At 35.7% G+C, this 25,638-nt stretch overlaps 8 protein-coding genes, 1 long non-coding RNA gene, 2 other non-coding genes and 1 pseudogene across 12 annotated transcripts; 2 read left to right on the forward strand and 10 right to left on the reverse strand.

Annotated features, from left to right (window-relative positions):
- Positions 1-128: 128 nt before the first annotated feature.
- On the reverse strand, positions 129-2,578 carry LOC106354259. The gene is made up of 4 exons (XM_013794155.3): positions 1,986-2,578; positions 1,681-1,905; positions 788-1,138; positions 129-719 (listed from the first exon to the last, which is right to left on the reverse strand). Exons 1-4 carry the CDS (start codon positions 2,466-2,468, stop codon positions 255-257), a joined length of 1,524 nt encoding a protein of 507 aa, XP_013649609.1. The 5' UTR covers positions 2,469-2,578; the 3' UTR covers positions 129-254.
- A 532-nt stretch (positions 2,579-3,110) lies between these two features.
- LOC111199314 (GDP-L-fucose synthase 1) lies at positions 3,111-4,643 on the reverse strand. Of its 2 annotated transcripts, none has more exons than XM_022689188.2 (2): positions 4,427-4,643; positions 3,111-4,271 (listed from the first exon to the last, which is right to left on the reverse strand). In XM_022689188.2, the coding sequence occupies exons 1-2, from the start codon at positions 4,446-4,448 to the stop codon at positions 3,325-3,327; spliced, it is 969 nt and encodes a 322-aa protein (XP_022544909.1). In that variant the 5' UTR covers positions 4,449-4,643; the 3' UTR covers positions 3,111-3,324. The 2 variants fall into 2 exon arrangements, with proteins under 2 accessions (XP_022544909.1, XP_048592161.1); XM_048736204.1 differs by having other exon boundaries at positions 3,111-4,304; positions 4,427-4,568.
- LOC125576351 lies at positions 4,155-4,697 on the forward strand. The gene is made up of 2 exons (XR_007314736.1): positions 4,155-4,297; positions 4,405-4,697. It is a non-coding gene; the product is annotated as an uncharacterized LOC125576351 (long non-coding RNA).
- Positions 4,698-4,987: 290 nt separating this feature from the next.
- On the reverse strand, positions 4,988-5,864 carry LOC106357233 (kunitz trypsin inhibitor 4-like). The gene has a single exon (XM_013796912.3). The coding sequence runs from the start codon at positions 5,797-5,799 to the stop codon at positions 5,101-5,103; it is 699 nt and encodes a 232-aa protein (XP_013652366.1). The 5' UTR covers positions 5,800-5,864; the 3' UTR covers positions 4,988-5,100.
- A 1,274-nt stretch (positions 5,865-7,138) lies between these two features.
- LOC111199523 (kunitz trypsin inhibitor 4-like) lies at positions 7,139-8,008 on the reverse strand. Its single transcript, XM_022689619.2, has one exon. It carries the CDS (start codon positions 7,967-7,969, stop codon positions 7,277-7,279), a length of 693 nt encoding a protein of 230 aa, XP_022545340.2. The 5' UTR covers positions 7,970-8,008; the 3' UTR covers positions 7,139-7,276.
- A 1,524-nt stretch (positions 8,009-9,532) lies between these two features.
- On the forward strand, positions 9,533-9,635 carry LOC125576838. The gene has a single exon (XR_007315262.1). It is a non-coding gene; the product is annotated as a U6 spliceosomal RNA (small nuclear RNA).
- A 1,455-nt stretch (positions 9,636-11,090) lies between these two features.
- LOC106357236 (kunitz trypsin inhibitor 4-like) lies at positions 11,091-12,198 on the reverse strand. Its single transcript, XM_048736208.1, has one exon. It carries the CDS (start codon positions 11,843-11,845, stop codon positions 11,216-11,218), a length of 630 nt encoding a protein of 209 aa, XP_048592165.1. The 5' UTR covers positions 11,846-12,198; the 3' UTR covers positions 11,091-11,215.
- Positions 12,199-13,126: 928 nt separating this feature from the next.
- LOC106357237 lies at positions 13,127-14,424 on the reverse strand (annotated as a pseudogene).
- Positions 14,425-15,753: 1,329 nt separating this feature from the next.
- On the reverse strand, positions 15,754-16,919 carry LOC106357238 (kunitz trypsin inhibitor 4-like). The gene has a single exon (XM_013796916.3). The coding sequence runs from the start codon at positions 16,518-16,520 to the stop codon at positions 15,882-15,884; it is 639 nt and encodes a 212-aa protein (XP_013652370.2). The 5' UTR covers positions 16,521-16,919; the 3' UTR covers positions 15,754-15,881.
- A 1,605-nt stretch (positions 16,920-18,524) lies between these two features.
- On the reverse strand, positions 18,525-19,412 carry LOC106354263 (kunitz trypsin inhibitor 4). Its single transcript, XM_013794160.3, has one exon. It carries the CDS (start codon positions 19,300-19,302, stop codon positions 18,658-18,660), a length of 645 nt encoding a protein of 214 aa, XP_013649614.1. The 5' UTR covers positions 19,303-19,412; the 3' UTR covers positions 18,525-18,657.
- Positions 19,413-21,046: 1,634 nt separating this feature from the next.
- On the reverse strand, positions 21,047-21,119 carry TRNAF-GAA. Its single transcript has one exon. It is a non-coding gene; the product is annotated as a tRNA-Phe (tRNA).
- A 585-nt stretch (positions 21,120-21,704) lies between these two features.
- On the reverse strand, positions 21,705-24,655 carry LOC106357239 (serine carboxypeptidase-like 2). The gene is made up of 14 exons (XM_013796917.3): positions 24,316-24,655; positions 24,080-24,225; positions 23,930-24,006; positions 23,737-23,859; positions 23,542-23,644; positions 23,369-23,406; positions 23,076-23,177; positions 22,920-23,006; positions 22,759-22,827; positions 22,613-22,684; positions 22,420-22,538; positions 22,213-22,326; positions 22,067-22,112; positions 21,705-21,975 (listed from the first exon to the last, which is right to left on the reverse strand). Exons 1-14 carry the CDS (start codon positions 24,462-24,464, stop codon positions 21,895-21,897), a joined length of 1,326 nt encoding a protein of 441 aa, XP_013652371.1. The 5' UTR covers positions 24,465-24,655; the 3' UTR covers positions 21,705-21,894.
- Positions 24,656-25,638: the final 983 nt, after the last annotated feature.

Consider the following 25,638-nt stretch of genomic DNA (forward strand, 5'->3'; position numbering starts at 1 on the left):
GGCCCATTTCACATTCAAATTTTTTTTTCTACCGTCAACAAGAACAACAGTAAGCACATTTGGAGTTAGGCAGAATAAGGTTTTGATTCTTAGGTAATCATGTAGATCACTCTAACGAGAAGATTATATGAATAGTCCCAAAACTTTTGCCAAAAATAATATATGAGGGATCGCGTTACAAGCTTTCTAAAGTAACAAACACATTTTGATCACAACATCTCGTTTGTTCTTTCTCTTAAAATCTTTTTTTCCATTTAAGCTTGGAACTCTAGGAAGAGCTTAAGCTTCTGCAACAACATCTCGCTCGTTCCAAAAACCGGTTTCTTGCTTCCGATCCAATCTCTACCAAGAATCTCGGTTCTGTCGCTGCTGACCATCTCATCGCGGAACGTGGAAACAATCTGGTACATCGATACCCTCAAAACATCTGAAGCTGCGTACGCGTGAGCGTACAGCGCCCCACTTCTCTTCTTGATCGGCTTAACATCTTTTCTCACCATGCTAGAGGTCGCCCATTTGATGCTAGCGGGTCCCAAGAGCTGCTGCGGTGATTGCAGATTGTTCTTCTTCCCCATAAACGTCTCAACAGCTAGCAAAAGAGAGAGGAGCGTTGAGACGACGGCGGCGTTTGCTCCGGAGAGCTGTGCTACTCCGAGACTGTCTTCCTTGTGTGAGATTGAAGTGAGGGATGCGGCTGTTTGAGCACACCAAGCATATAGCTGCATGTACCAGATAGAGAGCGATTAGTTTTGCGTTCCAGATACAAAAAATTGAATTGTGTTTTTACCTGGAATGACTTGAGTGATTCGCCAAATTTAGGATCGATGTATGATTCACCTATTTCAGCAAAGGTGTGGTCTATCCCAGCAGCTAACTTGGAGGCAAGCTCTTCTAAAGGCTTCAAGCATAGAGTGATGACTCTTTTGTAAGTCTCGCTGGACTCCGCGAAGAAAGCAGCGCGACGCCAGGTGTCGACATTGTTCTGAGACACCATGTAGAGGTCAAGGTACGCGAGATACTGCTCGAGCGAACCTGGAGGACTCCCTTCTAAAGCAGCGAGAAGAGGCTCGCTTGGATTTGTTTCTGCTGCTGCAGATCCTTTTGGAGGAGCAAAACCAAAGCGTTTTGTGTGCAGAACCTGGAAAAAAAATGTCAATCACAACAAGCCTCTTTTTGTATGTAAGATCTGGAAGCGTGGCTAACATTTATGGTTTCCTTTCTCAGAGAAAGTCATTCAAAATGTCAATGCACTAGGCAATGAATAATAAAAGCTAATTCAGGACAAGTAAACAATCTGATGAGTAATATTCTTGCCTGCCTCACAAATCACAATGTTGAAAGTAGTGAGTACATACAAAAGGCATGGTTCTATGCATACTGATATTAAATTTTTATTAGTTTGATCATACACATCTATAGACACAATAGTAGAGGCAGCAAGTGTATTTGAAATGAAAGCTTAAACACTAACTCCAAAACAGCTAACTTGCAACTGGTTTTCAGATTCTTCACAGTGGTGTTTTGCAACACTTGAGTAACATTGAGGTCCTAACTCTTCTGCAATCTACATATTACCTAGACTAAGTTCACTAAAACGTTACAAGGATCTCTATATTACATCACTAAGCAAAGCAAATACGCAAAACAACAAAGACAAGTGAAAGTAGATGAATCACAAACCTGATGAATATGGTGAGTCACTTCCCAAGAGAGGATCAAACAGAAACTCCCAGCATAAGAAATAACCTGCTCACCCAAGAACCTCGAAACCGACACAAGCCCACCAGACCAGTCTAGCAGAAACAACAGCATTACCGTCGACAGTACATAAAGCACACCCGACAGCTTCAAAGCTTGCGTTAACGCCGAAGGGAGACCAATCTTGAAGCTGTAGAACGGTGGACGCTGTTCGAAATCAAAAACACAAAGTAAAGAATCAGCAGAAGACAACAACAAACAAATCGATGAATCAATAATCACAAAACCTGAATGATTGGGAACTCTAACAGCCATCGCTGCTTAACCACGAAGAGGACCGCGTAGAGCAAGCCAGTGACAAACCCTCTAAACCCTACTCTCCCAACCTCTCCAGTCTCCAAGCAGAACACGGCGGCGGAGCAGAACCCGGCGAACCCCGTGGCGGAGACGAAGAGCGCGATTCGTAAAGAGACGCGAGCGCGGCGGCGGAAGTCCGGATCGGAGAGGCGGCGGAGGAGGCCGAGGGCGAATTGGAGAGGGGAGAGAGGGGAATCGGAAGTCAGGGAGGAGAGGAGCGCGAGGGAGATGGAGAAGATGAGGTTTGAGGCGTGGAAGACGAGGAAGGTGAGGAGGAAGGAGGCGAGGGAAGTGGCGGAGAAGAGGAAGAGGTTGAAGAAGAGGAAGATGGCTGTTGATGGGATCGATTGCCAGATGAGGAAGGCGGCGAAGCGGTGGCTGACTACCGCCTCTGGCGCCGGAGGAGAAGGCATTTTTTTGATTTTTAATTTATTTTGAATTGAGTTTTTTCGTGTCCGAAGTTGAGAAGTGAGTGAGAGCTAAGGAAAGAAAGAGAGAGAGACGGAGACGAAGCCGACCCTTTTTTGGCATGGATTCGCGGTGCGTTTTGTTGACGCTATTAGTACAAGGCTTTTATTCAGCCCATTGGGCCTTGTTCAGTCCATTGGGTCGATTTATGATTCACTATATGGTTCTCATCATTTTGAATCCAAACTTATTTCAGATTTTGTTGTTAATACTTCGAATTCATATATTTTATATCATGAAATTAAGTATTTATTTTAGATACTATTTTTTCTTAGTTTTCAAAATTTTCGTATATCAATTCAGATTCAAATCTGATTTGAATTATACCCGGATTTCCAAAATACCATCATACACATATTGGGTTGAGTACTGATTCAAGTTTTTCAGCTAGGGTCTCCAGTTCAGTAAAAGTGTTCATGGCAAAGTGAGAGATATTCCCTGGTGTTTTGATATTCATTTTAGTTTCAAAACTTCAAATGCTTTCATATTAGTTACATTTATTTTTCGTGATCTTTCCACTAGACGAATCTGGTATTATATAATCCTTCATCATAGTTTTTGTTTGTTATAACTTCTCACAAAAACAATGCTTTCCAAATACTTTTATAAAAGAAAACAAAATAATACAGCATATCTTGTTCATGGAGTTATGTTGCATCAAACATGAGTATAATGTAATTCCTCAGGTACAAGAAAACAACCCAATGTAGATTAAAAAAAAAAAAGAAGCAACTCTTAAACCTCAAAGATAGATAAATCACCTTGTAGTGACAAAGCCGATTGACCTGTGAGTCATGTACATCACTTACTGGCTGCACAAACATTCTCCAAATACCACTCATAAGTCTGGCGAAGCCCATCTCTCAAAGAAACCTTCGGCGTCCACCCCAAAGCCGCAAGCTTCGAGCTATCCATCAGCTTCCTCGGCGTCCCATCAGGCTTCGTACTATCCCACCCAAGCTTCCCTTCAAACCCAACAACCTCTTTAACCAACTCAGCCAACTCCTTAATCGTCACCTCTTGCCCACTCCCTATATTCACATGCTCCAACCCACTGTACCTCTCCAACAAGAACACACACGCGTCAGCCAAATCATCCACGTGCAAAAACTCCCTCAACGGACTCCCACTCCCCCACACCACAACCTCCTCAGCTCCACTCACTTTCGCCTCGTGAAACCTCCTCATAAGCGCAGGCAACACGTGCGAGTTCTGAGGGTGAAAATTATCGTTAGGTCCGTACAGATTCGTCGGCATCCCCGAGATCGCGTCCCATTTGTATTGTATCCTATACGCCTGGCAGGTCTTGATCCCCGCGATCTTCGCGATCGCGTACCACTCGTTGGTCGGTTCGAGCGGGCCGGTTAAGAGAGCCGATTCGGGGATGGGCTGGGGAGCGAACTTGGGGTAGATGCAGGAGGATCCGAGGAAGAGGAGCTTCTTGACGCCGTGGAGGTAAGCGGAGTGGATCACGTTGGTTTGGATCTGGAGATTGACGGCGATGAAGTCTGCGGGGTAGGTGTTGTTGGCGTGGATCCCGCCGACCTTGGCTGCGGCGAGGATGACGTGGACTGGCTTCTCTTGTGCGAAGAAGGATTCGACGTCGGCTTGGCGGGTGAGATCGAGCTCGGCGTGCGTTCGGAGGAGGAGGTTTGTGTAGCCTAGTTGATGGAGCTTGCGGACGATGGCGGATCCGACTAGGCCGCGGTGGCCAGCGACGAAGATTTTGGCGGATTTGTCAGACATCTCTGCGATATAAGCGAAAAGGTCACAGGTTCGATCTATATCAATGTCAAAATCGGCGACATATTTTTTTTTTAGTTTCAGAATATTCCGTTGTAGATTCCATACAAATGTTGATAGACTAATGATTCGATTCAGATAGAGAGGAAAAGGGACGTACCTGAGCCGATCGTTTCCGCCATTTTCGAGTCGTGAAAAGTTCAAAGAGACGAAAGGTTGTGGAAAAATCTGAGAGATCGTGAGACGAGTTTGGTCAGCAGTTAAGTTTTTATTATATTTTAGGAAATTGAATTTCTGGAGATCTGAAGCAGTTGACTTTCTCTACCAAGGTAACGTAGTATGAGGCGTTTCGTTTCAGTATGGACGGATCCTAATCATATCGGCCCATAACAGGCCCATCTATTTGAACCGAATATTTCCAGTTCGCATTTATTATACGTGGAAACTCCCATGCACGGTAGTATTATTCTTACCTACCAATCGTTGACCACAAGTCCGCTTATAACAGTCAAAAACTGATTTGGATCAGGCTAATTGATTTTGGCGTCATAGCGATTTATAATTTTTATTTTATTTTCTAAGCATCATGGTGATTATAATTTTATTTCATTTTGTCAGCATCATAGCGAATTATTCTGTGAGTTTCATGATAGCGATTAACATTTAACAAAAAAATCTCTACCGTGTTCAGGTAAATGTTAAGCTAATTGGGAAAAGAAAACAGATAAGAGATATTTTATTCAATATGTAATCTTCAAAGGAAAACAATGCACATAGAGGTTTTATTATAAGTCAAAGCAAACATCGATCGAGTCTTGTCCTCCCACACAAGTCTCACATAGTCTTGGACGAAATTTCGGTAACGTTGGCTTTCTTGAACACAACCAAGAATGGCTCAGAGGTCAAAGCCAAACGCCTAACGCCGATTTCATCCACGAATATTCCTACATTTCTGCATCTAGGACAGCCAGTCTCAAGAGCGGGAGGACAGACCACAAACTTGTAAGCATCATCTCCAGATTTCTGAATCTGGAAGAAACTCTTCCCTGAGTCTTGTGGACCAGCCGTCACGAAGTACTTCTTCCTCTCCTCGTCGAACTCACCGACTTGCCAATATGTTGACTGGATGCAGATCGTGGCTCTAACGACCGTCTGGATGTTAAGGTTCATTGATTCGGGAACGAAAGCAACTTTGATCTTCCAGTTTGAGAATTTTACGGGAATACCTTGATCGACCTCGGATGATTCCTGCACGATATCAAAAGGACATGGCTTACCACCGCGGCCGCGTAGAGACAAGCCACCGCCTTGGCCGCGGATTACGGGGAGAACATAGTAACTGTCGCGGAACATAAAGTCACCGTCGATGTCAAGAACCGCGCCATTTGTGCTTGTGGCTAAGACTGCGGTTAAGGCAAGAACGAAGTAAAACGTAGGACTCATGGTGTTTGTATTATTTAGTATTTCTTGCGATGATCTAGGTGCTTGGTGGATGAAGAAAATATGAGTTGATTGCAGTTTATTTATAAACATACAAGTATATCCAGTGGTGACTGGATGAGGCGGCTTTAATGTCTAGTGGAGGCTTATATATTAGCTTGTGAACTATAAACTCAATATTTATATGATACTTGAGAAGACGATCATATCTTCCTATATTCTGCGCTAGTTTCTTTAATTTCTTTATTATCTATTTTTGTCAAGCTCGATTGTTTTTCTCTTGTTTTTAATATTTCATATTTTTCTTTCGAGTTTATCTTTCAAAAGAATGAGAACTGATTCCAAAAAACTTTTTAAAAGATTAAAGCATTCGTTTGATTATTTTACTCTTTCTTTTGTCAACATTTTACTTCGTTTTATGTTACCTTTTTTACAATACAAGTGGCAAAGGGCGCAGACGAGATTTGTTTATGTTCTTTTTAGTGTCTATTGCAGCTCAGTTTGACCAAACCAACCAAAATGAACATGTAATTGGAACTTTGATTATAATCCATAGTTGTCATCTGTTTGTCTTTCTCTAAGCGAAAATAGTAGACAAATAGAAAAATACATATATTAAATTGGCCTTTTTAGAAACCCAGTAGAATATTCTCCTTTTTCAATATTTATTTCAAATTTGCAGTTATCCTTATTGTAACATTCTTAGTTTCTATTATCATCGCTTAAATATGTTAATTAAATTGAATCATTTGACTTCTTTGTTTATCGGAAACGTTCTAAATTTATTTTAAAAACTTAGTTATCCAATTTATATAGATGAACGTAATAATACTATATATTTATAATTAAATTTTTCTAGTTTAAAATTATAAATTTGAGAAAATTTTATTGCATAGGTACTCATAGTTTTGAGAACCTTTTTAATATTTAGATTATCATTTCTTTCTTTAATTTTTTTTTAAGAACTCGTCGTTCGTATTAGGGATGGGATCGAAATGCTTAATGATGCTTTAATCAATCCACCAGTAAGTGAGTGTGCCCTCATAAATTTTTTGATTAATCGTCAATACTTGATTCGTGGTCCGTACATGGTATGTTTGGGTGTTTTCTCAGGCATATATTTATTATATGCAATGTAAGTTCCTTATAGATAAAAGCTTTATTAAACTTATTGACAGGTTCTTGAGCTCCCAACGTGACTTAATATTTTGGAGATGAAAATAAATGATAATACAATTAGTTTAATTTCCAAATATGTTTTCAGCAATTTCTCTCGATCATATACATATGCATGAACCGATCGTCGTCTGTAAAAGTTGTGTGGTGCAGTGGTGTTATATAATCTATTTTGATGTGTGGTTATTGGAAAAGAAACATGTTTCTGTTTAATTTCCAAGTTATGTGAATCTTAAACTAGAGAGAGAACTGAAAAAAGAAACAAAGGAAAGATGTTTTATTCCATATATGATGATTGATGAAAAAAGAAAACAGTGAACACAGACAAGAGTTTTATTATTAGTAGTAGGTTAAAACTCTTATCTTCTTGATATTGTATAGTCTTTGATTTCTCTCAGATAATAGACATCGTCTTGGGCGAAGTCTCTGTCTCACCAGCTTTCCTGAACACAAACGGGAATGGCTCAGATCCTACAGCCAAACGCCCAACGCCATTTGCGTCCCTAGCTATCCCAACATCGTCGCAACCCCCATCTCCAGAACAAAACGTAATTTTGTAGCCATTATGAAATCCACCAGTTTTCTTGATCTGGAAGAAACTCCTTGAAGAATCTTCTCCAGGCTTAGGGCCAGCCGCTATGAAAAAAGTCATAATGGGCAAGTGAGACGGAGCAACCCACCAGTAAGTTGACTGGACGCAGATCGTAGCTGCAACATCCATCTCGATGTTGAGGTTCTCTGATTCGGGAACGAATCCAACTCTAGGCTTCCAGTTTGAGAATTTTACGGGAATACCCCTTTCGACCTCTGAATCTTCCTTCTGGATATAAAGAGGACATTGCTTGTCATCAAGGGAGGAGAGAGTCAGGCCGCCACCTGTAGGGCCCCAGATAGCGGGGAGAACGTAGTAACTGCTGCCGCCGAATATGACATCACCATCAGTGTCGAAAATTGGTCCGGCGGCGTTTGCAGTCGCGGCCAAAACAGCGGTTAGGGCAAGAAGGAAGTAAAACACAGGATTCATCCTTTTTTTAGTTTGTGTATGATAAGATTTGAGTGTTACTGGATGCAGAAAATGTGAATTCATGTGATCGGTATTTATACACGGAGGTACACTGGGATTTGAGTAAGATGCCTATCTTTTTTAATATTCATGTTTCCTCCACTCTCCTCCTTACACGCTTATTTAATTTGTTTGATTATTTACATATGGTTTATCCTGATCTTGGACTGTTGGTTAACGTATATGATTATGTATGTTCAGTTGTTCACTATACCTCTGGTTTTTGATTTAACCGTCTTCAAACAAGGAGCACCTAAATGTTTAGTGCTGTAGCTTCTGTTAATTTTCTTGGTTCAGTTTGGTTTGGTTCGAAACTGAGCTTCCTGATTAAATGTTTGGTTAACGTTGATAGTTTCCACACATGTTTTTCGATTCTTGTGATATAAGCGCACGTCTTTACAAGATAAGGATAACAACAATGTTAATTAATAAGGTAAGACACCAGCTTATAATATCTAAGTCATTTTTGGCCTCATCGCGTTTTCATATACTCTTCGTGTGATTAATTTTATTAACACCTTACTAAATACATAATTTTAGTTAGCGATGGACGTACGGTTTTCGGGTTCGATTCCGATTCAGTTATTTTGGCTCTTGGATTCATAGGTTTTAGAGGTTTAGGATCCGTTCAAATATTTAAAAAATTCAGTTTGATTTTGGTTCGGTTATTTTGGGTTCTGCGGGTTCGATTGAATAACACAGTTGAGAACCGGCTAACATCCGAACTAATTGCGTATTCCATTCGGTTCTAGTTCTATTCTGGTTTTTTGATTAATTAGGATTGAAAAATTAAAAGAATAATAATAAAGATGATGTTATATATTCAATATGTTTTCCTAAATATAGATATAAGTTAAATTCAAGAATATGTCACACACATTTATGAAGATTTTTATAAATATACATAAAAATACATTTAAGGAGTCTAGTTACATGTTTATGTGGCATTCCTAATGTTTCTTTGTAAAAGTTCAGTAAAACATTATACACATTCATAAAAGTCTTCTATTTATCAATAAATTTTTTTAAAAAAATCATTTTTTATTATTCAGTTTTTAATATTTTTATTTTAAATTTTTAAAAATATTTAAGAAAAAATTATAAATAAGAATATAATTGTCATTTACCCCTTTAATAAAACCTAAGTTTGTTAGCTTAGGAAGCTATTTAAAGAACAAAAACTAAAAACTGTTACTTAGTAAAGTTGGTTAAGAATTATTTAATAAAATTAAAAATTATTTAATCATTTAGATAATTATTAAATTCTAATATTTTAAAAGACTGTATGTTTGTATTTTTTTCAAATGATACACTACGATTTTATTAGATTGTAATCTTAAGAAATTGTATGATTAGCTTTTCTTTTTGAGCAACGATTAGCTTTATAGTTATTTTATTTTAGAAATATTTTTTATTTTTTAGTTGTATTAGATGACTAATTAAGTTGTTATCTGATATATTATAGAGTGTTAATATAAAAATTTAATTTGGTATTGTCACACGGTACATCAAAGCTAAGTCTAGTTATGCTTCAATTTTAATAATATTGTTGTCAGAAATATTTTGTAAAAATGATATTTAGTTATTGTCCCTTCGGAGACATCCAATAAAATTAGAATGATATAGAGAATAGTAGTATGGCCTTTGTGCAAGGATTTGCCACGCAAATTGAGAAATGATCCAAATTTCCGTTGTAAAAAAAGTGGTCTTTAATTATTCTAGAGAAAAATATTAGGATAGCATAAAACCAAGTTTTTGTTCTCAAAATAGCACTCAATGCTCAAAATCACAAAAATAGGTTTCATTAAAGAGGTAAATATACATTTATACCCTTTGAGTTAATTAATCCAAACTTTAGGGTTTAGAGTTAAAGGGTGGGATTTTAGAATTAGAGTTTAAAATTTTATAAAAAATAAATACTAAAATAAAAAATAAAAATTTTAAAAACAGTTTCAAAAAGTATTTTTAAATTATAAAAAGAAAATTTGAAAAAAAAATAAAAAAAATTTCGAAAAACAAAATTTCAAAAAAAAATTATAAAAATTTCGAATCTGAAAACATATAATCTGAAACTATAAAAAAAATTTCTTTTTCACTTTTTTATTTTTATTTTATTTATTTTTGTTTGTTTATTTAATTTTAAACCAAGGGTATTAGAGATATTTTAGCCCTTTAATGAATGTCATTTTCGTGACTTTCTCCTTCTAGTGTTATTTTTGAGACATAAACTTCAAAAGGTGCTATTATTGACAATTGCTCATTATTTTATTCAATTCTCTTTTTTTTTTATAAAATATTTTATTCAAATTCTCTTAAATTTAAACACGTTAGAAAACGTCGAGAAGATGATCTAGTATAAACTCCACTTTCCAAGCACGATTCGATAATTGTTTATTTGTCTTTTTCTTTAATGGTCTAACTTTTACTAATAAAATGGGTATGTGATTCACGAGTTCTATTTAGTATTAATTAGTAAATAATAACGTAGCTATCTAGACCTGTTGATATCTATCGAATCGTATAATACATATACCGATCGATAGTCAATGCTTTGTTTCGTGGTCTGCACATGGCATGTTTAGCATAAAGCTTTATTATGCAATGTAAGCTCTTTCTTTAACATAAAGCTTTATTAAACTTATTGAAATGGTTTTGGATCTCGCGATATGGCTAAATTATATTTTGGAGATGTGCGCAGATAAAGGATAATACTATTGTACATAATTTATTATCTGCTCACTTCTCGTGTGATTTAAAAAAATGAGAAATCCATTATCATTTCTATGGATAGTTGGTCGCTTCTTTGTTCGTCTAAAATTAAACACGTACATTCTATCATACATACGTATTACTCGCCAGTAATACAGAGGATTATCATTGTGTTGCCTTTTATTTCTCTCTGTATATACTGAATTATTTTTGTTTGAACTATATATATACTGAAATTTGTAGAACGGATAGTAGAGTTTATTATAAACATTTTGGTATAGTTTCATTTTCAAAATATTCAGCAATTTCACTCGATCATGTATAAAGATAAACCAATCTTCTGTAGAAGTTTTGTGGTGCAATGGTTTGATAATGCATCTTTTCTGGTTAATTTCCAAGTTATGTGAATCTTTAGTTTAAAGAGAGGACTAGAGAAAAACGAAACAGATGAAAAATGTTTTATTCCATATATAATGATTGATGAACAAAACAAAAAAGTGATCACAAATATATCTACTTAATTTTGTATTTGCATATCTACTTAATTTTGTAGTCTTTAGTTTAATTTCTCTCATACATAGTCTTGGACGAAGTCTCTGTTCCAATAGCTTTCACGAACATAACCGGGAATGGCGTAGGGCTTAAAGCCAAACGCCAAACGCCATATTCATCCACAAATATCCCAACATCGATGCAATCGTTATCGTTTGGACAAAACGCAATGGTGTAGCCGTTATGAAAATATTTAGTTTTCTTGATCTGGAAGAAACTCTTCGATGAATCTTCTCCAGGTTTTGGCTTAGGACCAGACATTATGAAGAACTTCTTAATGGCCATGTCGCACTCATCGACCCACCAATAGGTTGACTGAAAACATATCGTAGCTTTGACATCCATCTCGATGTTGAGGTTAACAAACTCGAGAACGAATCCAAATTTAGATCTACAGTTTGAGAATTTTACAGGAATACCCTTATTGACATCTGAATATTCTTGTCCGATATGGAGGGGACATTGGTTGCCACCACGGGGGGTGAGAGTTAAACCGCCACCGGAGAAGATGGGGAGAACGTAATAACTGCCGCCGTCGAGTATGAAATCACCATCAGTGTCGAGAACTGGTCCGCCAGCGTTTGCGGTCGCTGCCAAAATAGCGGTTAAGCCAAGAAGGAAGTAAAACAAAGGGTTCATCCCTTTTTGAGTTCATGCGAGTTCATGTGATCCGTATTTATACACGGATGTGTATACATGATACGTGCACATATAGCTGCTATAGATTTTAAATCGTTAACTTTATAATCAAGCAAGTACTACATTGACATCTGAAAAAGATGCCTATCTTTTTACTCCACTTTCCTTCTACGTTTCTTTAATTTGTTTGTTTTATTTCTTATGGGGAGATGGAGCTTTAGCTTGGCAATGGACCGACCGTTGGCTAACTTATAAGATTATATATGTTCATTATAGCTTTGGTTTTATGTTTTTATTTAAACGTTATGAAAGAAAAAGAACAACAAAAAGCTCCCCTTTTGTTTTGTAACTTCTGTTAATCTTCTCGGTTAATCGTCAATAGTTTTCACACATGTTTTCGAGATGAGCGCACGTCGTTTAAAGAGGAAAGGTACCAAAGCATATGCTTATAATAATAGTAATTGTTGACCTCGTGTTTTCACTCGTGTGATTACTTAATGAGGTAATTGTTCAAGTGGGAATTTTTAAAAGCGTTAAGTTATTACTAAATACAACAAATTCTAAAATATAGATTCCACTTTTTTAAGCACCTTTCGCATTGTTTTTTGTCTTTTCTATTTGGGTCAACTTCACTAATAAAATGGATATGTGCTCCGCGAGCTTATATTTATTTAATGGTGATTTGCCTATATAATCTTGTTGACCGAACTAGTTCACAGATTTAACGCTTTAAAAATGTTAATATATAAAAATAGTGTTCAAGATCACTTTAGTCTTAAACTATGATCTTAATGATGCAGTTTAATTTAAATAACCAATTATATAACCGAGTTTTCATGAACATATATAATCTATTTCATAAGATTGGACTTTTTTCAGACTATATTAAGAGACCAACGTGAAATTTATAGATAGTACTTACATATTTTAGCATATATTAACACATTCCAGGAAATCACAGAACTGGTAACATCTGACGTGCCAACACCAGTTACGCTGTTAGAGAGGAGTAATTAAAATGAAACAGGTATGAAAAATTCGTTTCTCTTCTTCCATTTTATCATTTTGTGCCATTCTTTTTGTTCGTCTACATTTCTACACGTACATTCTTCATACATATATAATGAAGTTTTTTTTTTGTCAACAATTAGTAGTACATTTTTTTCTAACATTTGGGTATAGTTCAATATTCAAATGTTTTCAGCAAATTCACTTGATCATATATGAATGAACCAATCGCCTCTAGAAGTTGTGTGGTGCAATGGTGTTCGATATTTTTTTTTCCAAATGTGGTCATTCTAAAAGAGAAATGGTTCTGTTTAATTTCAAGTTATGTGAATCTTAAAACAGAGAGAATTAAAAGAAGAAGAAAAACAAGATTTTTTTATTCCATCTACATATGATCACTAATGAACAAAGAACACATATAGAGTTTTATTATTAGTTGTAAGTGGTAACTCTTGTCCTCTTAATTTAGTAGTCTTTAATTTTCTTAGATAATAGACATAGTCTTGTACGAAATTTCTGTCCCATAAGCTTTCACAAACCGAACTGAGAATGGCTCAGAGCTTAAAGCCAAACGCCGAATACCATGATTGTCCTTACAGTGCTGTGCGAAGAGTTTTAGGGGCCTAAGGCAAGTTTTAAAAATAAATTTATTTACAACCGTAATAAAAACAATTTTCTAATATGATATATTATTTTTACCAAATACACAAGTCTTTTTTTTTGAATTCACCAAATACACAAATCTAATACTGTAAAAGAATAAGTTTATAACGTAAATATGTTATATTATGTTATACAGAAAAAAATATATGAATTCAAAAAGTGAGTTAATTAATTTTCGTAAAAATGTTTTTTTTTTAAATATGTCTAAACCATTATACTAAAAATTATTTTAAATTTTGGAGCCCTAAAAACAGTCATATTAATCGGGGGCCTGAGGCGAATGCCTTTTTCAATACACTGTAGGCACGCCTCTGTGTCCTCATGTATCCCGACATCCATGCAATAATTATCTTGAGGACAAAACACAATCTTATAACCGATACGAAAGTCTTCAGCTTTATTGATCTGGAAGAAACTCCTCCGTGAATCTTCCACATGTTCTTTAGGATTAGGACCAGCCGTTACGAACAACATTTTGGGCATGTCTGGCGCAGCGACCCACCAGTAAGTTGACTGACCGCAGATCGTAGCTTTGGTGTCCATCTCGATGCTGAGGCTCTCTGATTCGGGAACGAAGCCAACTTTAGACTTCCAGTTTGAGAATTTTATTGGAATGCCCATGTTGACCTCTGAAGAGTCCTGCCCAATATAGAGGGGACATTTCTTGTAATCACCAGAGGTGAGAGTCAGGCCGCCACCTGCAGGGCCCCAGACGAGGGGGAGAACGTAGTAACTGCCGTTGAATATGATATCACCATCAGCGTCGAGAACTGGTCCACCAGCGTTTGCGGTGGCGGCAAAAATAGCAGTCAAGGCAAGAAGGAAGTAAAACATTAGCTTCATCCTTATTTGAGTTTATATAATTGTTTAGATTTAAATGTTAAAGGATGAAAAGAATATGAGTTCATGTGATCGATATTTATACATGAATGGGTGGGTATACATGCACATCCACCTTAGGGGTTTTAAATATTAATTTACTTTTGAACGAGCAAGTACATTGATATTTGAGAAGATGCCTATCTTATCTTTGAAAATATTTTTGCTTACTCCACTTTTCTTACACGCATCTTTAATTTTATTTATATTTTTGCTACGAACGCTTCTTTAATGTGTTGGCATATGGGGAGATAAGTTTTTAAGCCTGGTTTTGGACCGTTGATTAACGAATAAGAGATTATGTATGTTCCCAAAGTCCGACTTCCACCTTGTGGTTAATTTAAATAATTACTTAGCTACCCAACCCCGTTGATAGCTATCGAAATCTAATACAAATATTGATTGGTAGTCAATGGTTGATTCGCAGTCTGCACATGGCACGTTTAGTTGTTCCTTTTTCAACTGCGTGTTTAGGTGTTTCCTCCTGGATATATTATATGCATTATTAAGCTTATTGAAAGGAATCGGTTCTCGCGACATGCATGGCTAATTTTTTTTGGAGATGCAGATAAGCACTGACACACTGACACATTTATCCGAACGAAATACTTGAACTAGTTCAAAACATTATTATTGACGCCTTGACTGTATGGTAAGTTGATCGACAAAAATATAAATACAAATTATATTAATATGTATTTTTTAATTAAATTTTATATTGATTAATCAAAGAATAAAAAGGCATTTAAAAATATTTCAAACGAAATTTAAAAAAAAAACAACTTGAAAAACTTTCAATAATGATGCTTTAATCAATCCACCAGCAATCACCATGGTAAGTGTGCCCTAATACAAATTTTGATTAATAGATACTTGATTCGCGGTTCGCACATGGCATGGCATGTTAGGTGTTTCTCTTAACTGCATTTTAAGTGTTCCTCAAGCATATATTATATGCATTGTAAGTTCTTCATTATTTACAGATAAGCTTATTAAAATTATTGAAAGTTTCTTGGATCTCGCCAAATGGATTAATATTTTAGAGATGCGAATATCTAAATAATATTTTTGTGAGATCTAAAGTAACAAAAATTATTTAATTGAGAAACCGCCTAAAAGTATTTGATATATTGTTTAATTGAGAAACCTAAAAAGTATTTGATATTGTTAACTTATAAAAATTTGAAATTGTTACTTTTGTGATATTGTTAACGTCTGTAGAAGTTATGTGGTGCAGTGGTGTTAGATAATCTGTTTTTTTATATGTGGTCATTCGAAAAGGGAAAATGTTTTGTTTAATTTTCAAGTTATGTGTCATGTGACGCTTAACTAGATTGAGAATCAAAAAGAAAATAAAAAACAAAGAAAATCAATTTTTATTCCATATATGAAGAAGACTGATAAAAAAACAAAGAAACTAGAGTTTAATTATTAGCCGTAAGTGAAAACTCTTATTTTTTTTAATTTGTAGTCTTTATAATTTATTTCAGATAATAGACATGGTCTTCTTGAACGAAGTCTCTGTCTCATCAGTAGAGTTCAGGAACATAACTGGGAATGGCGTGGAGCTTAAAGCCAAACGTCGAACGCCATCTTTGTCCACAAATATCCCGACATCAATGCAATCTTTATCATTAGGACAAAACACAATATTGTAGCCATTACTAGAATCTCCATCTTTTTTGATCTGGAAGAAACTTTTGGATGAATCTTTTGCAGGTTCTGGCTTAGGACCAGCCGCTATTAAAGACTTCACATTGGGCATGCCAGATACAGCGACCCACCAGTATGTTGACTGGACGCAGATCGTAGCTTTGACATCCATCGCGATCTTAAGGTTTTCGGATTCGGGAACGAACCCAACTCTAGACTTCCAGTTTGAGAATCTTACGGGAATGCCCATGTTGGCCTCTGAAGGTTCTTGCCCGATATATAGGGGACACTGCTTGTTACCAAGGGGGGAAAGAGTCAGGCCGCCACCATCAGCGCCGAAGAAGACGGGAATAACGTAGTAACTGCCGCCGAATATGATATTACCTTCAATGTCCAGAACTGGCCCGCCTGCGTTTGCTGTCGTAGCCAAAATAGCGGTTAAGGCAAGAAGGAAGTAAAACATAGGATTCATGCTTTTTGGGTTTATGTTTTTTATTTGGTTTGAATGATACTGGATGAAGAAAACGTGAGTTCATGTGATCGGTATTTATACACGGATGTGGATACATGAACAATACAGCTTTGTATACTCTACGCTTAGGTTTTGAATTATTAACTAAAAACAAAAGTATATTGAGATTTGAGAAGATGCGTAGCTTTTTCAAGTATAATTGTTTAATCCATGCACGTTTCTTGCACTTCTTTATTTTCATTTTATTTTATTTTGCTACGAACGCTTCTTTAATTTGTTTGTATTGGATCGTTGGTAAATGAATAAGAAACATATATATGTTGACTATAGCTTACAAGTTTTTATTTAAATGTTATGAGAAAAAATGAACAATAAACCCCTTAGTTCTGTTACTTCTGTTAATGTTCTTGGTTCAATCGGGCTTGGTTCGAAATTGAGCACTCTGGTCAAAAGTTTGGTTTACTGTTTGATAGTTTCCACACCCCTGTGTTTTGATTCTTGTGACCTGAGCAAGTCTTTAGAAGATAGGATAACAACAAGGTTATTTTAAAGAGGAAAGATACAAAATCATGTGCTTACTGAATAAGTAATTTCAGCATCGTGTTTTAAAAGCATTAAATAGATAGTTTTTTTAAGTCTTTGTAACACATGTACTAATCCCTTCTTTTCAACCAAATTACATAGTCTTTGTTCGACATAATAAAAATTAATATTAAAGAAGATACATAACAAAATTTGAATTAGAAAATCAAAAAATACAAACAAACGGTATAACAACGTCCAAATCCTAACGAAAGAATATTACTCAATATTAATTCTCATAAAAACTAATTCAAAGAAGATACATAACAAAATTTTCATCAATGGATTTTTTTTGGTTTTAGCTAACAACGACAATGAGCTTTTAAAAATTATTATAGATGGGCCAAATAATATTAAGTAGTTGGATATTACATGAAACTAATCATATTATGGGTCCGATAGCTTTAAAAAATTTACCGTAGAAAAAATTTACAGACTTTTTTGCAGTACCTTTAGATTTTATTGCTTTACAATTTTATAGAAAGCTCCAAAAAATTACTCTAGATTTTTGGTTCTACAGAACACTTGTACAGCTGTAGGTTATTTTAAAAGCTGTGATTTTGAAATTTTTACTAAAGCTTAATTGCTGTGAATTTAGTGCTGTAGAAATAAATGGGGTTGTGGACATCACCTACAGCCACTACCAATCACACCCTATATATTGTTTTTTTTTCAACACACATTGAACACATTTAAAAATAAAAAACACCAACTATATCTTCTAAATTTCATTTACAAATTATAAAATGTTGAAACTCAAATTGTCTCCAAACATAATTTAAAAAGATAAACTCAAATTGTATTTTTATTCGCACCCATCCATACGCTCATTGAACTCGAAATTTTGTCGGATTTACGATATTGTTATTTGAACCAAACCAAAACCAAAATAACTAAACCTAAACTAAACTAAAATTCATAAATAATCAAGTGATTTCTATATCTTTTGAATAAAAGCCCAATAACCACAACCGTACAAAATCAAACCAAAAACCAAAAAACATCCATATTTAAATATATTAGTGAACAAACAAATATATTAATAAATTTATCAACAGAAAATAATTCCGTGCTTCAAAAATAATTTCGCGCTTTCAAAAAACGCGGATACTATCCTAGTTTGCTAATTGCTTGCTTGTCTTTTTTTCTATCATGTACCAACTTTACTAATAAAATGGTATGTGTTTCACGAGCTCTATTTATTACTCGATCCATCCGTTTCATAAAAAAACATTATCAATGTTTACAGCAATTTCACTTGATTGTATATGCATGAAGCAAACAACTGTAGAAGTTTCGTCGTGCAGTTGTGTTAGATAACCTATTTTTTTATCCGGTCATTCTAAAAGGGAAAATGCTTCTGTTTTTTTTTTTCCAAGTTATGTGAATCTTAAACTAGAGAGATAATTAAAAACAAACAAAGAAACAAAGGAAAGATGTTTTATTCCACACATGATGATCGATGAACAAAGAAAACATCATACATAGATAGAGTTTTATTATTAGACGTAAGTTATAACTCTTATTCCTTTTATTAAGTGGTCCTTAATTTCTCTCAGATAATAGACATGGTCTTGGATGAAGTCTGTTTCTCAGTAGCTTTCACGAACACAACCTCGAATGGGGTAGCGAATGGTGGCCTAGATACAACCAAACCCTGAACGCCACCTTCCACGTTTTTACCGACATCGATGCAATCGTTGCCGTCCCTACAAAATGCAAACTTGTAAGCGTTAAGTTTTGTTTCAGTTTTCCTGATCTGGAAGAAACTCCTCGACGAATCTTCTCCTCCAGCTTCTGGCTTAGGACCAACCGCTATGAACAACGATCTCCAGGGACTGGGGGCTGAAGTGACCCACCAATAAGTTGACTGAGCGCAGAACGTAGGTTCGATATCCATCTTGATGTTGAGGTTCTCGGATTCGGGAACGAACCCAACTCTAGACCTCCAGTTTGAGAATTTCACGGGAATGCCCCTTTCGACCTCTGAACGCTCCTGTCCGATAAAGAGGGGACACTGGTTGCCATTGCGTGGGGTGAGAGTTAGACCGCCACCTTCAGGGCCCCGGATGACGGGGATAACGTAGTAGCTGCCGTGGAATATGATATCACCATCAATGTCGAGAACCGGTCCTGCGTTTGCGGTCGCGGCTAAAACAGCGGTTAAGGCAAGAAGAAAGTAAAACATAGGATTCATCATTTTTTAGTTTATTTAGCTGATGAGATTTAAATGTTACTTGGATGAAGAAATTGTGAGTTCATGTGATCGGTATTTATACACGTATGCGTATACATGCGCACACATTGATAATCGAGAAGATGCCTGTCTTTTCTACTACACGGGTCTTTAATTTATTCGCTACTAATTCTTAAATTTGTTTGTTTGTTTATTTATTTTTCGTGGGTTTTAGCCTGGTTTGGACCGCGTTGGTTAACGGATGAGATCATGTGTGTTCACTATAGTTCTGTTTTCTTACAATTTTTTTTATTTAAACGCCACGAGAAGAAAAAAGAACAACTAAAAGCTCCATTAGTTCTGTATCTCAGTTAATCTTCAAGGTTCAATGTAGTCAAAAGTGTAGTTAGCCGTTGATAGTTTTTCTTCTTTCAAAGTGACTACTATAGAGCCGGCTTAGTAGGGCGGGGAGTACAACATCTCCAGCTTTAAAAATTTTAAAAGTAAAAAAATACACTTTTAAGTTTTAACACTCCGTTTACTTTTCTTTTTTTTGACTACCACGTTTTTAATCTTATGTTCCTATAAAAAGTTGGTAGAATACTATACGAGCACGTGAAGTTTGAGCTATACACTCAATGATTAAGATGAGGAATGATCGAAGCCGCTCATCCTCTAAACCATAACATTTTTTAAAACAAGTGGTTGGCATCGAAATTAGTAGCTCTAAACTTAATGTTTAATGCCACTAAGCAGCACGAGTCCAACAATTGTGAATATTTTTAATTACCCTAACTCCCTAAGCCATAATAAACATATATAGTTGATGCTCATATAGAGAAATTGGTTTTTTTTCTTTATGCATAATGGAAAAAATTATACAGCATTTGCAAAAGCATGTGATCATTTATTATAAATATTCCACTTTCCGAGCACTATTTTCTAATATATTTTTTTCTTCAGCGACCGAACTCAACCTACAGCACTCCACGTATTCTTGCTATTTAAGGTAGTTTGGATGGCCAGCAGAGATCGAACCAGAGTTTCACCATTTTCTAATTGTTTGTTTTTCTTTATCAATAACGGGTTAACTTTACTAATGAAATGGTATGTGCTTCACTAGCTCCATTTCTCTGATTCTATTATCTACAATATGTTATAAATATAACTACATGGTTTTTTTCAGAAAATAATCGTTCATCCTTTATACGTGAAGACTATTCTTCTCTTTTTGTGAAATATCCGGATAAAACAAAGAATAACACGATATCGAAGTTATGGAGGATAATAAACCATTGAAGTGGAATATATTTGTTAAGAGTTTTAATATAAAGATTGATCCGCGCGTCCCTGCGAGTGTTGGATTTTACATTTTTATACATTGATATTTGTTTTTTATAATTAGTGTTATATATTTTAGATGTGTCATAATATAACTAATTGAATTCAAAAGACCTGGACCGAATCGGATAATATGATTATTTTTTGTACAAATATAATCGTCACCATTCGCTTCTAGATATGTCAATTACACATTTTAAATGGTTCATCTGAACCAAAGTTTTATATTTTCAATCTATTGGAAGAAACATACAAAAACTCTGAAACAAATTAAATCAAAGAAAGAAAAGTAAAACGAATCAAATAAGCCGATGTCGAAACTGATTATAGATGTGAAAGTTGTGGGAGGGGGGGGGGGTACATAGTGGGCATGGAAATGGGCTTTTGGTATTCGTTTTACAGAGGAATATATACAAAGAAAAAAAGATGCGGTGAGCGTGGATCGAACACGCGACCTTCAGATCTTCAGTCTGATGCTCTCCCAACTGAGCTATCCCCGCAAGTTGACTGATTCACACCAGGTAGGTAAATCATATCTTTTAGTGCTCAAAATTTTCTTGACTGTTTTCAAGTAGAGAAGTAAAATGCAAATGAAGCAAGCTAGAACAACACTAGTCAAGTTGCTTACATTAACAAATTATGAATAACACCATTACATCATTTTCACCTAACAAAGCACTTTTTTGCTAGGCTGTCTGCAACCAAGTTTTTATCACGAGTCATTTTATTTGTATATCTCTGTTCATAAAGAAGAAGAATCAAAGAGCAATTTCAGTGTGAGTCTGATAGAAGGAATTACTATTTAATTTATATGGATGTCGACTCTTGATTTTATATTGGACATCGAAATTAAGCAATTGTACATATATATCTTGAGAAGATGATCATCCAGTATTTAATTTGCAAACCTTTCACGAGCATTCTTTATTTACCGGCCTCGTGTTTTAGGAGTTTTCACTGCCGGTGATGCACCTCGAACATTTAACTTAATATGCTACATCCAAATATAAATAAAAGTATGAGAAACTCTTACGTACTCCAAGTTTACTTTATCTTTGTTTTGCTTCTTCTGTAAAGAAGTGTAATGCAAATGTAGCAATCTTGAAAGGCAACGTTCATGTAGTTGTTTACAAAGTAAATTAACAAATTTTGAGTTTTATTTCAAGTCACTTAAAAGGCCAAATGCTCTTATATATTTGGAGAATGTGTGTACTAGAGAGTATGTACTATGTACATACTTTGATAAAATATTAAAATCATAATTAATTTCCTCTTTTATAGAGGTTGGCCATTGATCCACCTTTGGAACATGATAGAACTTTCATCTGGTTTGTACTCTGGCGTGTGCCCACCTCCCTGTAATCGAAATCCACAACTCAATAAAGACCACAATAAAAATGTCGTGGAAACTTAAAAAAAAAAGAAAAGAAGAAGAAGAAAGACTTGCTTTGACAGTAGCAAATGTCATCTTATTTGCATAAGTCCTTGTGTATCTACCAAGAAAGAGTCAAGAGTAATCTTAACGTGAGTTTAATGGAAGAAATGAACAAGAGACATAAAAAAATTTGACGAAAGTTGGGTGCATATAAATACCCAGCGATTTGATCGTTGATCATCCATGGCCTCCAGTCATCGATAATAGAATAGTTGAGAGCCCTTATCCAAGCTTGGGTTCCAAGGTAAGGCACTGCCATATCGTGATCACCACTGTTCACCAAAAACCGCACAAAGCTACATAAATCCTTGAATCTTGTAGGGAACAAAAAGAAAAAAAGTTAACCAAAAGGTTAAAACTCTGACCTGAAGATGAGAGAAGGATATCCATTGATACTGTTATTCTTATGGTATGGTACGCTGCTTATAATGTCATATGTGTAAGGAATACCATATCTACATCGTACCCATTCCCCTATACTCTCCTACCAATCATACAGATCGCCGCATTTATAAGACTAGACAAAATCTATTAAAATAATTAATCATATATATTTACCTCATTGATTTGAAGAGCTTTGCGTACGGTTTTGTCATTGGCCCAGTATGTAACTAACAAACAGCGATAATACTGCAAAAGCAAAACTTATATATGTGTATAGATACGGTGAACACAGTTACACAGGGCAAGATGGATTTACTTACATAGCAATCTGGATTCTCAGTTTTGCACCAAGGTTGTAGTATACTATATAGGTTCAATCCATCTATACACTATAAAATAACCACAAAAGATTTCTAAATTTAATGATGATCTTTAACAAGGCAGAAGACATAACATCAACTAAATCAAATTCCTCGTGTACCTTATGATATTCGTCAATGAGTTCCAAGCATTTTGTGTTAAGTGGATCAACATATGTATATTCTCCTTTGCAATTTCTTTTTAGCGACTGCATGCCAACTGTTTGTTAATTATTTTCATTGTAGAAACAAAAGCAAATGTCATGATGTGTTCATACCTCGTAGAGTTCATCAGAGATAAACGCCATACCATGAGCATACGGAATGCGGTGGTTAGAATCAATTTTTCCATCTGTTACTGGGTTACCAAGCACGTAGCCCTATATTATTAATGTTGGCATTGACAAAAAAATATCAGTTTGTAGTGCTTGGCATATTTGATTGGTTACTACTTTTTCCAATTTACATACATATTTTATAAGGTAAGTTTTATAATCTCGAAGCTCTGCCCAATGTTCCATTGCACAGGCTAATATATATATATATATATATTAAATAAATACCAAAGAACCTGAAGGTTTATTGGAGGGTTGCAACATTGGTAATTTCCTGCATATCATCATCATCATCATCATCATCATGTTTCTTCTGTTAGAGTTGTGGATTGAGAGATGGCAAAAAATGATACTATAAAAGGGCTTAGGGGCCGGGTTAGTATCATATATAAAACCAAACATATTATACCTTTTGAGATTTCTTGAACTAGAGCCGGAACAATCTTACCGGAATAAGAATCACCTCCGGCGTAGAAAGAGTTGGAGGAAAACTCTGGATGCTTGCCTAGCCACTGCACAACAATAACAATAAAAAGGCTATTGATGTCTATATGCACAAATTAATCTCTCCAAGAGACATTTAATTAGTTTATCATTAATTTACCTTTTGAAGAAACTCATGGATCTGTTTGGCCTCTCCTAAATCACTAGGTTTGTTAACAAGATGAGTCCGTGAGTAGGAGAAGCCAGTTCCAACAGGCTGATCCAAGTATAATATGCTTGAACTCTGATGAAAATGATCAAAGGATTAATTGATTCATCGGTTTTTGTGATCATCATACACAATTTTGTGTTACCTTTGTCCATGAGTATGTAGTAGAGACCAATGGAGGGACGGTTCCATTGTAAACATCAAGCTTCATAGCCAGAGGCCCTGTTGAATTGAATCGATCTGTAATCAGAGACGCAAAAGAAGAGCTGAAGAAGATCACTGTTTTATATTTTACCATTCTCAAGTAGAAGACCAGAGATAGCAGAGCAGCCAGGTCCACCACTTAGCCAGAGAAGAAGAGGGTCTTCTTCAGGATTCCTCTCAGACTTTATGAAGTAGTAGAACAATTGCACTTCGTCCTTCTCACCAATACCAATGTACCTTCATTCACAAGAAACAAAAATAACCACCTAGTAAGAATATCTCAAAACTCAAGAACTCAATTAATCACAACAAGAAGAGAAAACAAACCCGGTTTCCAGTTCAAAGGGGAGAGGGCCATCAAAACCAGGAAGATACTTGACAATAGAGGCAGAATCAGCACGATGCTGAATCAAGAAGACAAGTTGAAGAATCAGAAGCAGCCATTTCAGAACAGAGGAAATATAGTCGTTAGCCATTCGTGTTTTCCAAGTCAATGGCCTTTAAGGACAGGACAAGTTATTGGATCTGTAAACTAAAAACAATAAAAAGTCGCCTAGCCCCTCTTCATTTTTCAAGTTTGGATTCATCATTGAACTTGTCACATTATTTTTAATAGAAAAATTTCGTGCCCAGATCTTCTAGTCTAAAATGCAATCATGTTAGCAGAATACAATATTACTTGTTAATTGTCCTCGCGCTTGTCGTGAGCATTAAAAAAAGGTTTTCTTCTTTTTTTCTGTAACCTAAAGTAATTATTTATGTTATCATATTCTAATTTCAAGATAGTTAGTGATACGTCTTCTTCATACACTGTAAACAAAAAAACAATAATGTTTAACAAGATTGAACAAGGGAAGAGTCATTCTACGAGATATGGATTAGATCAAGGTTAGTTTAAACTGGAAGGGACACCAAACCATATGTTTATAGCATCGTGATGTGATAGATTTGATATCAAATCTCTAGCTTATCTTTTATACGTGAAGGCCACTCTCCTGTTCTACAGAGTTTGGCCATTCATCCACCTTTGGGTGTACCCACTTCCCTTTATTCAAACCTCAGAACAAGAAAAATACGGTAAATTGTTGGGTGGGAATAACTTGCTTTGACAGTAGCAAATGTCATTTTACTTTTTTTTTTTTTTTTTGAAACACAACTTTCATTAAAACTTAACTTCACGGACTACAAAGGAAAGAGGGAATTAGACATCCTCTTGAAGACAAATCATAAACTAAAATGGAAAATGATATCAAACCGGATAAGTCTCCATATGAAGTTGACAGCGAATTCAAAACAAAGTCTGAATGCGTCGAAGAAGCTACAACAAAGTCGGATAGCTGAGAAATAGTCACAAGTGACGTTGAGGGACAACCCTCACCAACGAGAAAAACCGAAGTAGTCTCGATTGCACTTTCTGGCCCCGTACAGACCGCTACGCAAAGTAACAAACCGGTGAGTAAGTTGAAACAAGGACTCAGCAGAGAATCCGAGAGAGCATCTCCGTTCATAGAAGGGAGGCATAGTTGTGAAAAACTCTCCTCGTTTGAGGAGGATGATGAAACCCATACCAGAGTTGGTGAACCCACATAAAAATTCTTCCAAAAGAGATGATATTGTAATAATCTCAGCTTATTGATCCCGAAGAATCCA

This window comes from Brassica napus, chromosome A7, assembly GCF_020379485.1.
Source record: "Brassica napus cultivar Da-Ae chromosome A7, Da-Ae, whole genome shotgun sequence".
In the NCBI taxonomy this organism is placed as follows: domain Eukaryota; kingdom Viridiplantae; phylum Streptophyta; class Magnoliopsida; order Brassicales; family Brassicaceae; genus Brassica; species Brassica napus.

Coding starts and splice junctions, on each gene's coding strand:
- LOC106354259 (XM_013794155.3), bottom strand. CDS start 2,468: ATGCCTTCTCCTCCGGCGCCAGAGGCGGTAGTCAGCCACCGCTTCGCC. Junction 1,906..1,985: donor TAGAGTTCCCAATCATTCAG/GTTTTGTGATTA, acceptor GATTTCGAACAG/CGTCCACCGTTCTACAGCTT. Junction 1,139..1,680: donor TGACTCACCATATTCATCAG/GTTTGTGATTCA, acceptor TTTTTTTTCCAG/GTTCTGCACACAAAACGCTT.
- LOC111199314 (XM_048736204.1), bottom strand. CDS start 4,448: ATGGCGGAAACGATCGGCTCAG. Junction 4,305..4,426: donor GGCGGAAACGATCGGCTCAG/GTACGTCCCTTT, acceptor ACATTGATATAG/ATCGAACCTGTGACCTTTTC.
- LOC106357233 (XM_013796912.3), bottom strand. CDS start 5,799: ATGTTTATAAATAAACTGCAATCAACTCATATTTTCTTCATCCACCAA.
- LOC111199523 (XM_022689619.2), bottom strand. CDS start 7,969: ATGAATTCACATTTTCTGCATCCAGTAACACTCAAATCTTATCATACA.
- LOC106357236 (XM_048736208.1), bottom strand. CDS start 11,845: ATGAACCCTTTGTTTTACTTCCTTCTTGGCTTAACCGCTATTTTGGCA.
- LOC106357238 (XM_013796916.3), bottom strand. CDS start 16,520: ATGAATCCTATGTTTTACTTCCTTCTTGCCTTAACCGCTATTTTGGCT.
- LOC106354263 (XM_013794160.3), bottom strand. CDS start 19,302: ATGATGAATCCTATGTTTTACTTTCTTCTTGCCTTAACCGCTGTTTTA.
- LOC106357239 (XM_013796917.3), bottom strand. CDS start 24,464: ATGGCTAACGACTATATTTCCTCTGTTCTGAAATGGCTGCTTCTGATT. Junction 23,178..23,368: donor ACCCTCCAATAAACCTTCAG/GTTCTTTGGTAT, acceptor TTAATAATATAG/GGCTACGTGCTTGGTAACCC. Junction 23,007..23,075: donor TCTCTGATGAACTCTACGAG/GTATGAACACAT, acceptor GTTGGCATGCAG/TCGCTAAAAAGAAATTGCAA.